Here is a 14,030-nt window from a genome sequence, read left to right as displayed (position 1 = left end):
AGAGTAAAAGTGTTCCGAGCACTTGCAGATTTTTATGAATAGATTCTTGGAGAAAGGAGGTTGTAAATAATCATTTCGATGGATACATTAACTACAGAGTCAAGGGACAGAAACAAACAAGAACATGGAGGCTAAGTTGAAGAACATTGTGCCCATTCAGGACAGAGGTGCAGGGAGGAGACAGCCCTCGTCTGGTGTAGTAAGATAGGAGAAAATGGCTTGTTCACATCTCTAGCGCTCCTGCTCAAAAGGCACACGATTCCTTATCCTGATGAATTAAAGAACATGGAGGGATTTAGGAAGATTAGATTCAATCCCTTCTAGCATTATTATAGCTAGCTGCTAGGGCAGTCTACAAGGACCAAAGGAGGTGAGGACTATCCAGAATAGAATAGAGCCTATATGGGGCTGGGGGTTGAGAACATGCCACCTATATGATCGAGAGCATCACCTCAATGGCATGAGTGTACTGCTCCAGTCTGTCATCAATCTTGGAAACAGGAAGTGGTGGCTGAGTCTTCTTCACGCTGTTGCTGGAGAAAGGAGGAAGTGTTATTGCCTTAAGCTCATCAGAGTGAAGTATACCCAAGCCTCTTTTGGGAAGAAGCCACTAGTTTTTCCCCACCCCCACGTCACAAATGCTGGTTCTGAAAGATGTCCAAATGACCCACTAAGCAATAGGACACTGTTCCCCATCAACCCACCAGCAGAGCCCTCCAGCATGATCACTTGGAATTGTGTCTTTGGTTCAGGTGCGGGTCTGTGTTACAGTAATACCCAAATCAAAGCCCAGTGGAGAATTACCAACAGGTCAATCAGTGGAAGGAGAATTACCTTTTCTTTATGGAGCGGTTCAGGGATTCAGTTCGGTCTGTGATCTAAGTGGGAAGAGATGAGAAAGAAGACACATCAGTTTTCCCTGCTGCCCTGAGTCCCTCATGTTAATTGGCCATAACTCAAATCAGTGAGTTCTCCCCACCCCTAATTGAGAGATTTGGGTCGTTTCAAAAGTATCTTGTTTCCTCCCACCTCCCTACCTGTACCCTGGAATGACAGAACCATCAGTCAACCCCCTTGGGTGTCCCTATAACTCCCCACTTTGCAGTCAAGAGGTGGCATCTTCAGCTGCAACAGCAATGATGGTAGATGCAGCAGACCTGATGGTGCTGGACCAACAAGTTCTGGAGGTGGCTTCAAAGTGGAGGAGCTACCAGGAAAGTGAACTTCCAGAGCATCATAGGATGAACTGCAGTGAAGAGTCAAACATCTGTATTTTAAAAAGCTTCCCCCCATGTTTCCAGCCCAGTGATTCCCCCATCTTGAAGGAAGAGTCACATCTAGGGCAGAGTGCAGGAGGAAAAGCTGCAGGACACTTGTACCTAGTCCATTCCCCACTGCAGCCGCAGCCTGATCCTGTTCTCCGAGGGTCACTAATTCATCTGGCCACAGGAGCAGCTAACATGCATGTTGGCTGCCAGTGTAAGCAGCAACCTGACCACCAAGCTTCTCTCCTCCCATCCCATCATATTCTAGCACATGGGTGACCCTGGGGCCAAGCTGCAGGGCCTCTCCACTGTAAGACTCACATAGGCTCTTGGTGATGAGTAGAATGGAAGGGGTAGGTATAAGATAAAGGTAAAGACAAGAGGGGGAAAAAGGCAGGAAAAAGAGGAAGATGGACAGAAAACGGCATCTGTGAGGGTACATAGTTTACACTGGCCGTTCCACTGCAAGGAGGCTCCAAGACAAAGGAGTGATTTAACCAGCAGAGCCTTCTGCACTGCCTAGGGAGCAGGAATACAAGGCTCAGGAGCCTTCAAGCCAGCATGTAGTACATTCCTTACTACCAGGGAGTCCTACAAAACCAAGAATCAGAAGCCCCGTGACAGTGATTCACCCTGCACACACATCTGCGTGCGGTAGGAGAACTGTGCACCATTAGCAGAGGGAGACAAGTAGTAAAAGCTGCAAAACAGAAGGGTTTTAATAGACCTTCAGAGGTTACTGACCGTTTTAACTGAGCAATAAAGCATCTGACAAGACAAACTTGTCTTCTTGGTGACTGTCCAATTGCTATGTGGATATACGCTAGATAGATTAGAAGAGGCTGTTTGTAGGCTCTATTACTTTGAACAGGGATGCATTAGGATGATTGTTTTGCTGGTTTATAGCATACTTGTTTGGGAGTTTTTTGGGAGCAGTACATATCGCATCCATTTTCTGCTCTGGAAAATTATTCCTTTATCAGCAGGGCTCAGCCTGTCAGAGCTGCAACATTTGAGAGGCTGGGGAGTGTTTGCAGTTTGAGCTCAGGACTGTGAATCCAGAGATCTGGGCTCCAAGCCTCCGTCACTCAGCCCCTTGTGCAGTCATTGGCTCCTGTGCCATGTGTGCTGCACACGACCATTCCAACCGGGCAGCACCTTACACTGGTGTGAAAGGGACAGGACAGAGAATCAGCCCTCTTGGTTCTGTTCCCAGCACAAGCAGCAAGTTAACTGGCATCTCGGGCAGGTTGTAGATCACCATCTGTGTCTGGGCTTCTGAAGAGTAGGGATAGCACATCACAACCCACATCTATTGGGTATTTACAGTAAGTTTTGTAATCCTTGGAGGAGAGGCACTATACAGGAACAAGGAATTGCTCTCGTTCCATTCCCCCACCAAGACTCCAGCATTAACACTGCTCCCACGTCCACAGACAGCTATCACAAGTACCAACCGGAGAAGTTGCATCATTTCTGCATGACACTCTAGTCACAGCCTTTCTGCACTGCTCACTTACCTGAACCCTGCTCCCCAGCCCAGACCTTCACATTGATGAATTTGCAGAACTCCTCTATTCATTTAGAGGACAGAAGGGAACATTATAAATATCTAGCTGACCTCCTGGCTCCAGGCCATAAAGAAAGTCTGTGGCAAGACTTCAGGTGCCTAGCTTCCCTTCTTCTGTGGCTGGCTACTTCATGCCTTGAGAATCCCTTCATTCCTCCATTGCTCTCATTTTTTAAAATCCCCCTTTCCTGGCCACAGAGGCCTTTGAAGTCTCAGACAGCTACTTGTTATGCTAAGACCTCACCCACCCCCCCAGGACCTCTGGATCTAACAGACACAAGCTTCAACTGCCTGAGCTAAAGGAGCGAGCTTCCCAGTCTCACGCCAGTAGTCACCACCGTGGTTAAAACTGTAAGAGCGTTTATGTCCTAATCCTATTTTTCTCCCCACAGGCCCATGTCTTTCCAAACCAGTCATGGTATGGAAGGATTCCATTCTTGGTTTCTTATGGATGAGCCAGGCTTTTAAATATATATATATATAGTTTAAACAAAATTCCTTCAACTGCTTGTGCGTAAGAACTCCTTTCTGCTTTGCAAAGATTGTGAGCACCTCTCTCCCCTGAATGAATGCGTGTACAGCCTGCTCAGTGGGGAAGCTTCCCCACCAACACCATAAAGGCCCCTTCAGAGGCAGTGGATATTTAACCCCTTCCCTGCTGTGTACGGGATTGTTCATAGCAACAGTTCCATAGGACAGTATAGGGATTTGGGGGTTGCAGTGCAAGAGAGCTTCTGTCCCTAGTACCAAAGGTAGGGTGGGATTTTTCAGAAGCACAAGCCCGATTCTGTTCTCACTGAAGTCCATGGTAAAGCTCCAGAGCTAGATTTTTTTTGGGTGCACACACCACCCATTCCCCTCTCTCAGGGCAGTGAGGGTTCTCTCTTCCTGGCTTGATAGTCTCACACACATTCCCATCACGTGTCACAATGCAAATAGACTGGGGCCAGCATCCAGGTAGTTCTATTGCTCCCCAGAAGTTTGATTTTTATTGTTAACGTTTCCTGTAACGTAACCAAGTTCTGATGCCCGTCTGAGCAGCTCCTCCGACAGTTACAGACGAAACACTCCCCTTGCTACATGTTTCTTGTCACAACACCTTTTGAAAATGACATAACTCTCCCTGGCCAGGCAACATTGAGTCACATGCAGGCAGCATGGGGTTTAAGAGCCACTAGGGGAGCACAATGCTAACAGGTGCATAAGAGACCACTCGAACGCTCAGCCATCACCCCAAAGACTAATGAAGTCTGCACGCACTGGACTCCTCACTCTCCATCCTAATCTGTGGCCAACAAGATCAATTCTGACAGGAGAAGGAAAGAGCCATTTTCCTCATACACCTACCATATCTGGATACACAGGGCTGCGTATCCACATGACATTGAGGGGAAGTGTATTGCATGGTAGGAAACAAGACAGACTATCAGTTTGATTAAACTTGTGAAGGTAGAAGATGGCCAGGCTTACTACTGCTTTGTATTATAAAAGTTCTTAGAGGCCCCAGTTGCGACCAGGGCACCATTGTGCTAGGTTCTGTACATCCCCATAGGGAGAGGCAATCCCTGCTCTCAAGAGCTGACTGCGTAAGTAGACAAGACAGACAACAGATGGAGAAAGTATTACGCCCATTTTACAAGTGAGGCATAGAGAGTAAGTGACTTCCCCAAGGTCACGGTGGAAGTCTGTGGTAGAGCTGGCAAGTGAATCCAGATCTCCTGAGGTCTTAAGTATTAGACCATCTTTCCTCCCCACTACATAGCACACCAGTCTCAGAGCAGGCCGCCAGGTCGCCTCTCGCTAAGGTTTAGGCCAGCTCTAACTGCACTTGCGATTCAGAGCACTCTTAGCAGCACGTACCGTTGTGGAACTCGTTGGGGACTGGCCATCACATTGTTCATCCTCTTCCCCTTCCACGCTGGAGGTGCTCGGTGCTTTCTGGCGTTTTTCTGGTGTCTCCGCCTCCTCATTCCTCCTCCTTTTTTTCTCCTGAATGCAAAGAATGAGCAGATCAGGAGCAAAGCTGATTAAATGCCTGCTGTAACAAGTGTCAGACCCACCCCCACAAGTGAAGCTTTGGGCAAAGATACTCTGAGCTTTCTTTCACGTGTGAAAAATTCGTTCTCCCAGTTGTCATTTTAAAAGACAACATTTTTACAGGTGCAAGGTCACAAAGTGAACTGGTGAGGTATTCTGCATGAGTTTTCACAAAGACATTTCCCACCAATTTTGCCCATCCCCCATCAGAAAGGAATATATATCCCCACTCTCAGGCAGGGGACAGGGAAAGTAACTGCATTTATTCTGAGAAGTTATGAAGCCATAACACCCCCTAATAAGAGGGATGTCATGATATATGCAATCACAGTCCATCTTAAACATTTATTACTATTAAAAGTGACACAGACAGGCTTCCATACAGCTTGAGTTCCATCTTTGTCTCCCTTGTTTACCAGGGCCACACCATGCCTGGGACTATATACAGCACAGACACCCCTAGTGGATGGAAGGCATCAATGCTGGACCCCAATTTCAGATCTATTAGTAGATCAGGCCAAGGCTTCTCAGAGCATGGGACAAAAAAAAAAAAAAGGGGGGGGGGGGGTTCTGAACACACAGGTTCTGAATTTTCTTAAGAGTCCTGTATCTGTGGCTTTGTAGGATTGGAGAAACTGACACTCCGTACTGAATGATGATGAGAGAGGGCAGAACAGATACCACAGCAGAGAACTTAGAACACAGAATTACAGGCCTTGTGGTACTTGTCAGAGCAGCACTAAGTTCTCCATTATGTGCAGTGACTGATTTTCGGGAGGGGAGGAGAGAAGAAAGGAGCCAGTAAACATGAAAGTGGCATCTACACACTTAAGTTGTGTGTAACTGGGGGTGCTTGCATAGCTGCAGCTATACCAATGCAAACTGCTGGGGTAGACGTGCTGCACCATCGTAAGGCAGGGTTTGCACTAGTGTGACCCTTGAAAGCTACTGGGATAGGTAAGTATCACAAGTACAAGCCCTGTTTGACACATTGCTGCGATGTCTACCCCACATGATGGATGGGTCCCCCATGAAGTCACAGCCATACCAAGAGAAATCACAGATCCAATATTTCTGCCCTGACCTCCTGCCCAGCTTTCTCGTCGTCCTCCTCTTCTTCTTGCTTCTGCTCTTGAATGCATTCTTCCTCAAAAAGTTGCTGAGGCTCCTCTGTCTCCAACGGCTCCTGCCTCATCTCCTCATTCTCCCCGGGAATCTCCTCCGGGCCCTCCTGATTCAGCTGGACCTGCTCCAGCTTGACTTCAGCTTCCCTCAGACAACTGTCCTCTTCCTCATAGGAGTGTCTTGGAGACCTAGAGGTGGGGAGGGGAAGAAGCCTTTGAGAAGGGAAGTGCGTGTTTCAAACCCACAGAAAATCTGGTGTCCTATACCTTTAAAACACCAGCTTTATTAGTAATGGCCCAACATACAACTGGAGTTCTAAAAATACTGTGCAAATGCAGATATACTATTTAGTGCAAGTAGGTTTTGGTTTAATGAGAAGCTAGTGCATGGCAGAACTGGTCAATAAAACAGTAAGAAGAATTACAAACGCTTTTGGGACATTTATACTAAGGCATGGATGAAATCTTTCAAAAACAGAAGGCAAATCAGGTCCACTTTTTATCATTGTTTGCATTATGGTGGCACATAAAAGCCCCAACTTAAGACAGATGCCCCACTGCACTAGGTGCTGTACAAGCAGAGCATGATGTAGCTCTTCAGGGCAGGAACTTACAGTCTAAACAGACTGAGGGTGGGAGGGGAAAAAAAACGGAGGCAGAGAGACTTGCCCAGGGTCAATGGCAGAGCTGGGAATAGGAGCCAGGACTCCTGATTCCCAGCCCAGTGTTCTGTCCACTGGCCCACATTCATTCCAGCAGCAGGAGCTGGACCCAACGCCTATTTAAGTCAATAGGATCCTTTCCATTGATTTCAGTGGGCTTTGGATCAGGCCCTAGGCTGTTTATCACATTGGTTTGGCTCCATGTACTGTACTTGATTACATGAGGCAACTTCCCTTCTGAACAACTTCTGCAGTGCAATCCAGCTTCTTCGACAGCGAACTCGGTGCTAGATACCAGATGCCAGCATTACACAGACAGGAGAGCGCTTTCACAACCTCAAGCCTCCAATTTCTCAACCTTCATGTCAGACGCAGAGTCCCATCTGAAATGGGCCTGGGGCTAAGGCTCAGCATGAGAGGAGTACAGTACAGTAATGGCAGAGGAAGACTGGTAAGAACTAAAAAGTAAATGTCACTTCTCCGTGCTACAGAATTCCTGCTCCAGTCTCAACTGCAAAGACAACAAGAAATAATGCCTCCACATTTCTAGTTCCAGCTGTATGGAGCAGGAGGAGATCCCCACCCCCTCTCCCTGAGCTCCAGAGCTGGACTTTCCCTGTCCAGCCAGGCTGTGACCAAGATCCCTTTGAATTTTGAGGCCATTTGGACTAACTTGTGTGGTCTGAGGTTGGGCAAGACTAGCTTGAGTTCAACGGGATTTCTCCCCCTTGTTCTTTTGTTCCCCAGCCACCTTCTGAGAGAATTTGATTTCTAACTACAGGACAGTCTGCATTATTCATTAGGGTACAAGAACCATTTACATACACGCACACACTCTCTACTGCCTGAATGTCTGTCCACACAGCTCCTTTTTTCGATACCATTTTTCTACCTGATTCCCCCCCCCCCCCCCCACTAGTAGAAACTAGTGGAACCACTGGAATTAAGCCAAAGGAGAATGGAAACCCAGCAACGTTAAAGCCAAACATTCAAATCTACAGTGTCAAAAGTAGGGCAAGAAAAAAAAAAAAAAAGAGGGATATTGTGCAACTTTTTTCAAAATGCCAAGATTCCAAACCGCTCTAGTCCCAAGCTAGGTACACATCCCCTCTGCCCATCTCTAAAAGGTATCCCGCAGCCAGGGGTACCCACTGCACATATCTCTTTGAAGCATTTACAAAGAGGCTCGTGGCTTGATTTTCCAGAGGCACTAAAATGACTGACACTGCAGGCCATTTGCCAGGTCACAGCAAGGTCTCAATATCTAAACTGGACACAGCTGGAATCCATTTGGCTCACTTGTGGGTCAATACTGATCAAATAGGTATTAGAGTTATAATAAAGGGTTTAGACTACTGAATGCATGCGAGTTGCTGCATGCATTAATCTTACTCTCAATAGCGGGGTTCCATACTGTAATGTAATATTGGAGCAGTTGTATTGTGAGCCTCTGATACTGTATGAATTGCTGTACAGTACTAGAAAGTGATATTAGCATGAAGAGCTGCTCTTCTACAGAAATTGTTATGACCCCGTCAAAAGAGGCTGCCCATCAATACCAGACAGGCTACGGGTGGCTCTTACAACAATTGAGGAATTGTCAACAAGAGGACAAAAGACTTATTGTTGTTCTGCTCCCCTCCCCGTGAAAGTCAGTCACGCAAGTGGACTCCTCCTATCAGCTGAGTTTGCAGCTCAAAGCATGTAGCAAGAAGGGGATAAAAACCCCCAAGCAAGAGGAACTACTAGGTATCTCTATGGTGCTGCAACTCTGGGGAGGCAAGGGCCAGGTCTACACTACAGAACCAGTATAACTAAAGTCGCTCAGGGGTTGTGAAATATCCCCACCCCTGAGAGACGTCCTTATACCGACCTAACACCCCCCCCCCATGGGCAGCACTATGTCAACGGGAGAGCGTCTCCTGTCAACATAACTACTGTCTCTCAAGGAGGTGGACTAACTACGCTGATGGGAGAAACTCTCCCATCAGTGTAGGAGCATCTTTACTTAAAATGCTGCATTGGCACAGCTGTGCCACTGTAGCACTTAAGGGTAGAACTGCCTGAGGTGTTTCTAGGCATAAGCAAGAGATCCCCAGCTCCTTAGCCTGTGTTAGCCCTACAGAACAAACAAACCAAGCTTGTGATTATAGAAAGTTTCAAAACCTAATATAGGCGCAGACTAGCATTTGCGTGTGTATGTTTGTTTGTTTGCTTGTAAATAACTCATTTCCTTTTCCTGTTTAAAAAAAATCTTCATATAGTTTGCCATAGGCCTGGCTACAAGCATTGTGACCTAAACCACAATTGACCTGGGGTAAGTGGCTGATCCTTTGGGACTAGGAATAACCGGGATATTGCTGTGATTCTTAAGTCTCAGTCCTCTATCACAGAGATACACTTACCCGGGTGGCAAGACAGACTGGAGTACCCAAGGGGACTGTCTGACTCTGTTTAAGGCGGTTAGTGTGCCTGAGGAGTTTGCACTTGGTGGAGTTGGCTGGTGAAACTAAGGTTAGAACTCATGACTACTTTGGGGTTTGTGCCCTGGTTTTGGGTGTTGGGTTGTTGTTGTTTTTTTAAACAGTCTGCCCCGAGGTTGGTACTCACACTCCTGTGAGCATTATGGTGACCACAGATACCATTCAAGTCAATGGGCATTGCAGGTACTCCCCACCACTTCAAGCCAGGCCACTGTCTATTGAGTGATTTATGGATTCATTTTACAGTTCTTCTGCTTTTAAGCCAGTCTATAGTCTTCAGTGCTTTCACACGGTCACCAACGCAAGGTCCCTTTGCACCAAGGCAGCCACCACCAGCAAGGCAGCTAAACTGCTCATTGGAATTAAGTAGATTTGGGCTTAGAAGACAGCTAGGAATGCTATGGTCCTCACTAAAGCTCTTTGCTGTACTGCTGCTGAACAAAGTTGTGTTTATGTAGCCATGCCTCAGGACTGGTCATCCGCAAGCAATGAAGCAGGGAGCTCTGGCTCTAAAAGCATAAGCACTTCTATTGCCTGAGTAGAAGGGCAGAGGTCATTAGCTTGAAAGCAGTATAGGACTTAAACCTGTATACCTGACCTAACCACTAGAGGAGAACAGAGCGCAACATTGTGTTGGCAGGGGTTCCACAGAACCAACATACAACAATCTCTGGTGAGGGGGCGTGGGCCAGCCAGGCACTGACCACAACACAAGACAGCCAACAAATGCACGCCTCTCTCCTCAGATACTAGCACATGCAACTGGTATCCAGGCAGGCAGCTGATGCTGCCAGGCCAACAATCAGATACATCAAGTCCACAGCCTGGTTGCCTTCGTTAGCCCAGGGATTGTCCCCTCACCTGAATCCAGAGTAGCTATCACCAGCCATCTCTGTACAGCAAAAAGACGGAGCGACCGAGTGGAGGTTAGGTAACAGACAGCATGTTGAGCAAGAGGTGGTAGAGGGTGAAAGGGGAAGTTGAGGAAGGATTTAGGCTCTGTTTGGAAGTGCCAGTTCTGCCAGACACAGCGAGAGGAATGAAAGGGACAATGGTTCAACCAGACTTGCCCTGCACCTTCTCTTCTGGTGAAGTCTTAGGAACTGCAAGATAAAGTGACACGTTGCTGACATTGCAGCAGCCTGGCTTCGCCCAAGGTGTTCTTCCCAACAGTTGTTCATGTGAAAGGACTAGCACAGGAGTCCCTCTAGCAGAAACAGCAGCCTGGCCCAGACTCACTGCCCTTTGCCTCCTTATTCCTAGCCCAGAGTAGGACATGGCAAGGTTTTTCAGGCAAGTAACTTACTTGGTGAAAGATACAGTTTTCGTCAACCCAGGAAAAATGTCATTTCAGGACAGCAAACTCAACAGGTGTCTGCACATATCCAGGCTCTCAATCTTTCCTTCATTGTGCCCAGGAGAGAGCATGAGTACCACTCTCTAACCTGGTAACTAAGGGTACGTCTATACTACCTGCTGGATAGTGTTCGATGTATCGGGGATCGATTTATCGCGTCTCATTTGGATGCGATAAATCGATCCCCGAATCGACGCCCGTACTCTACCTCGGCAGGAGGAGTAAGCGGAGTCGACAGGGGAGCCGTGGGAGTCGACTCGCCGCCGTGAGGACGGCTAGGTAAGTCAAACTAAGATACTTCGACTTCAGCTACGCTAATTGCATTTCTTAGTTCGAAACCCCCCCCGCTAGTGTAGCCCAGGCCTTAGGTAGGAGATGTGGATTCAAACCCCTCCTCTGAATCAGGCAGAGAGAAGATCTGAATGACGACATCTCCTACCTCCCAGCTCAGTGCTTTAATCACCAGACTAGAGACTCCTCCTCACTCTTTGTCACCATGACTATTTAGATATTTATATAATAGTGGAACAGCTTCAACAGGAGAGACTGAGAGCAACCCACCCATAACAGCCTACAGACTGGTAGTTTGGACACAGCTAGTGGGGAAGGAGAGGAAAGAAGAGAAGAAGAAAGGTCTGAGCTCAAGTCCCTGCTCCAGAGCAGGAATTCCAACTCAGGGATTCTCCCCCTGCTGTAGTTAATCCACATCCCTGAGAGTCAGTAGCTAGGTTGACAGAACAATTCTTCCATCGACCCAGCAGTCACCCTGTGTTAGTTCAGAATATTACATCTCTCCAGGAGTTTGGGTTTTTCACTGCCGATGCAAGTTCCCAGTGCACAACAGCCCTATGTCTCATATATCCGGTTTGCCCTAACCAATGGGCTGAAGGCAAAGAGACGGGGTACAAACACAAACACACTTACTCTGCTGGCCTGTAATGAACTTTTCTAATTTGCTGACAAATTCCAAACATTTTTGGAACCAAACAACATTTCCCCTGGTTTTTCAGTTTGGCGGCCACACCAGAAAAGTCAATTAACAACTCAGGTCTACTTTGGAGCTTCTCTAGCACGTTGAAGGGAGATGACAATCCTTCTTTGCATGTCTCATTCCCATAACATAGAATCATAGAATATCAGGGTTGGAAGGGACCTCAGGAGGTCATCTAGTCCAACCCCCTGCTCAAAGCAGGACCAATCTCCAGACAGATTTTTACCCCAGTTCCCTAAATGGCCCCCTCAAGGATTGAACTTGCAATTGGGTTTAGCAGGCCAATGCTCAAACCACTGAGCTATCCCTCCCCCGCTTTTTTAAACTAGTGCTCCAGGTGAGGTTTGAACTCAACCTCAGCATCACTCCACACAGGACTGCTCTATAAGTACTGTGCGCTAACCCATTGCACCACTGGAGCCCACAAAAATTATTTTTTTGTTGTTGTAACACCAACAGACCCCAGTTGCATACCAAAGTGGCACACCAGGTTTCAGGGGAGAAGGCTACAGGGTGCTGTAAACAACTGAGATCCAGCCAATCCATCCCCAGAACTGCTGGGATTCCGGGGGGGGGCGGGGAATTGTTCATATGGCAGCTTCCGCCAGCGCCTACTCTCTTCCGCCAAAAATGGAGTGGATTTAAGTACCCAGACTTGATCTCTTCACAGCAATGCTGAGAGGCTCAATTCACTGGCATTTGTAAAGTGCTCAGGTCTAAAAATATGTTCACCATTACATTTGTATTGCCATAGCATCTAGGAGTTCTAGTCATGAACCACCTCCTACTGTGCAAAACACAGAACAAGAGATGATCCCTGCCCCACAGATCTTATGCTCTAAGTAAGGTTTGCAGCACAGCCTTAAAACCACCGGCTTCTGCAGTGCCACTATCTATAAAGTAAACCCCCACCGAATGGAAGTGCACTGACCTGTCCTGTAGTAACACAGTCACCACAGGATGTGTCACGTTCAGAACTAGTCTTTTTGAAACATATTTCACCCTCATGCACTGGGTTAAGTTCAGGCCAGTACAAACAGGAATCATTTTCTAGACTGCAGTGTTCACATCACATCTAGCATCTCAGTTGGCAGGCTCCACAGAGAAGCCAAGGATTAGTCAGGCAGAGACAGAACTATGCTCCAGCTCTTCCCAGGTCAGGGCTGAGGGGGAAGCGGACATTGCCACCCTTCATATGCCATGCTGTCCCTACTAGGAGACTAAAAGCCTTTGGTCTCCAGGTCTGCTAAACCATCACCATTCACCAGCCCTACATTGGCTCAAGTTTTAAGAAAGACAGTGAGGTCAGCCACTGACCAGGCAGAAAGCATCCCAAATGCTCCTGTCTCTGAATAGAGACCAACCTCTAAGAGGATATTAGATAAAGCTACAATATATTGTATTGGACCAACATCTGTCGGAGGAAGGTACAAGCTTTGACGTGACAGAGCTCTTCTTCAGGTCTGGGGGAGGAGGCAGAGTGTCTGAGCTAAATATAAGTTGGGACATGACAGCATCACTGCTTGCCTCAAATACACACAAGATAATGCACAAAACTCAGAAATCCACCCAAAACACATTGCCACACTCATCCATTTCACCCTCACCCACAACAACTTCAATTTAACACACACATTGCCCAATCCACTGGAACAGCCATGGGTGCCAGGATGGCTCCCCAATATGCTAACCTCTTCATGGGCCACCTCAAGGAAGAATTTCTGGACAAATGCACCGCAAAACCAATAATATACCTGAGATACATCAATATTTTCCATCCTCCAGAAAGAAGATCTAAACTCCCTCAGATTTCCACCACAACTCTCTCTAGAAGACTCCCATACCAGCATCAACTTCCTGGACACCATGATCAGCTTAATCAAATCATAATACACAAGAAATCCACCAGTCACCACATTTGCCTCCACAAATCCAGCCACCACCCCAGACCACACACACACACAAAAGTTATCTACAGCCAGGCACTCATACCACAGAATTTTCTCCAAAGTCTGAGAAACACACCTTAAACACACTTAAAACCACCTTCACTAAACAAGATAGAGAGACAAGGTGGGTGAGTGCCTCACCTGCCTTGTGTAATGTCTTGGAACTAGGGTGACCAGATATAAAGTGTGAAAAATTGGGGTGAGGATGGAGGGTAATAGGTGCCTAGACAAGAAAAAGCGCCAAATATCAGGACTGTCCCTACGAAATCAGGACATCTGGTCACCCTACTTGGAACCAACAAGGATACAACAACACTGCATTCACTAAACAAGGACACTCTGCCAGAGATTGCATCATGGAAAGGACCACCCTAATACCCCAGGAGAACTTTCTTGAAGACAGGAAAGAGAAACCACTGACGGCACACCCATAGTTGTCACCTACCACCCCACACCAAAACCATATGGGATATCATTAAACAGTTACAACCCATATTTGATGGAGACCACATCCTGAAAGAAATCTTTCCCAAATCCCCTATGGCCTTCAAAACAACCCCACAACCTCATCACCAAAAGCAAGTTCCTTACA

General features: G+C 47.1%; 1 protein-coding gene across 4 annotated transcripts in view; it reads right to left on the bottom strand.

Annotated features, from left to right (window-relative positions):
* LSP1 (lymphocyte specific protein 1) overlaps nt 1-14,030 on the bottom strand; it is an 85,736-nt gene that overhangs the window by 18,487 nt on the left and 53,219 nt on the right. For all 4 annotated transcript variants that reach the window (XM_065402513.1, XM_065402514.1, XM_065402517.1 and 1 more), the window contains 4 exons: nt 5,957-6,185; nt 4,696-4,824; nt 835-878; nt 452-533 (listed from right to left, as the gene is read on the bottom strand). In XM_065402513.1, the coding sequence (XP_065258585.1) occupies nt 452-533; nt 835-878; nt 4,696-4,824; nt 5,957-6,185 (484 nt within the window). The remainder of the gene's footprint in view (nt 1-451; nt 534-834; nt 879-4,695; nt 4,825-5,956; nt 6,186-14,030) is intronic.

This window comes from Emys orbicularis, chromosome 4 (genome assembly GCF_028017835.1).
Source record: "Emys orbicularis isolate rEmyOrb1 chromosome 4, rEmyOrb1.hap1, whole genome shotgun sequence".
Lineage (NCBI taxonomy): Eukaryota > Metazoa > Chordata > Testudines > Emydidae > Emys > Emys orbicularis.
Note: the sequence above shows the minus strand (reverse complement) of the source record. Positions and strands in the feature narration are given on the sequence as shown.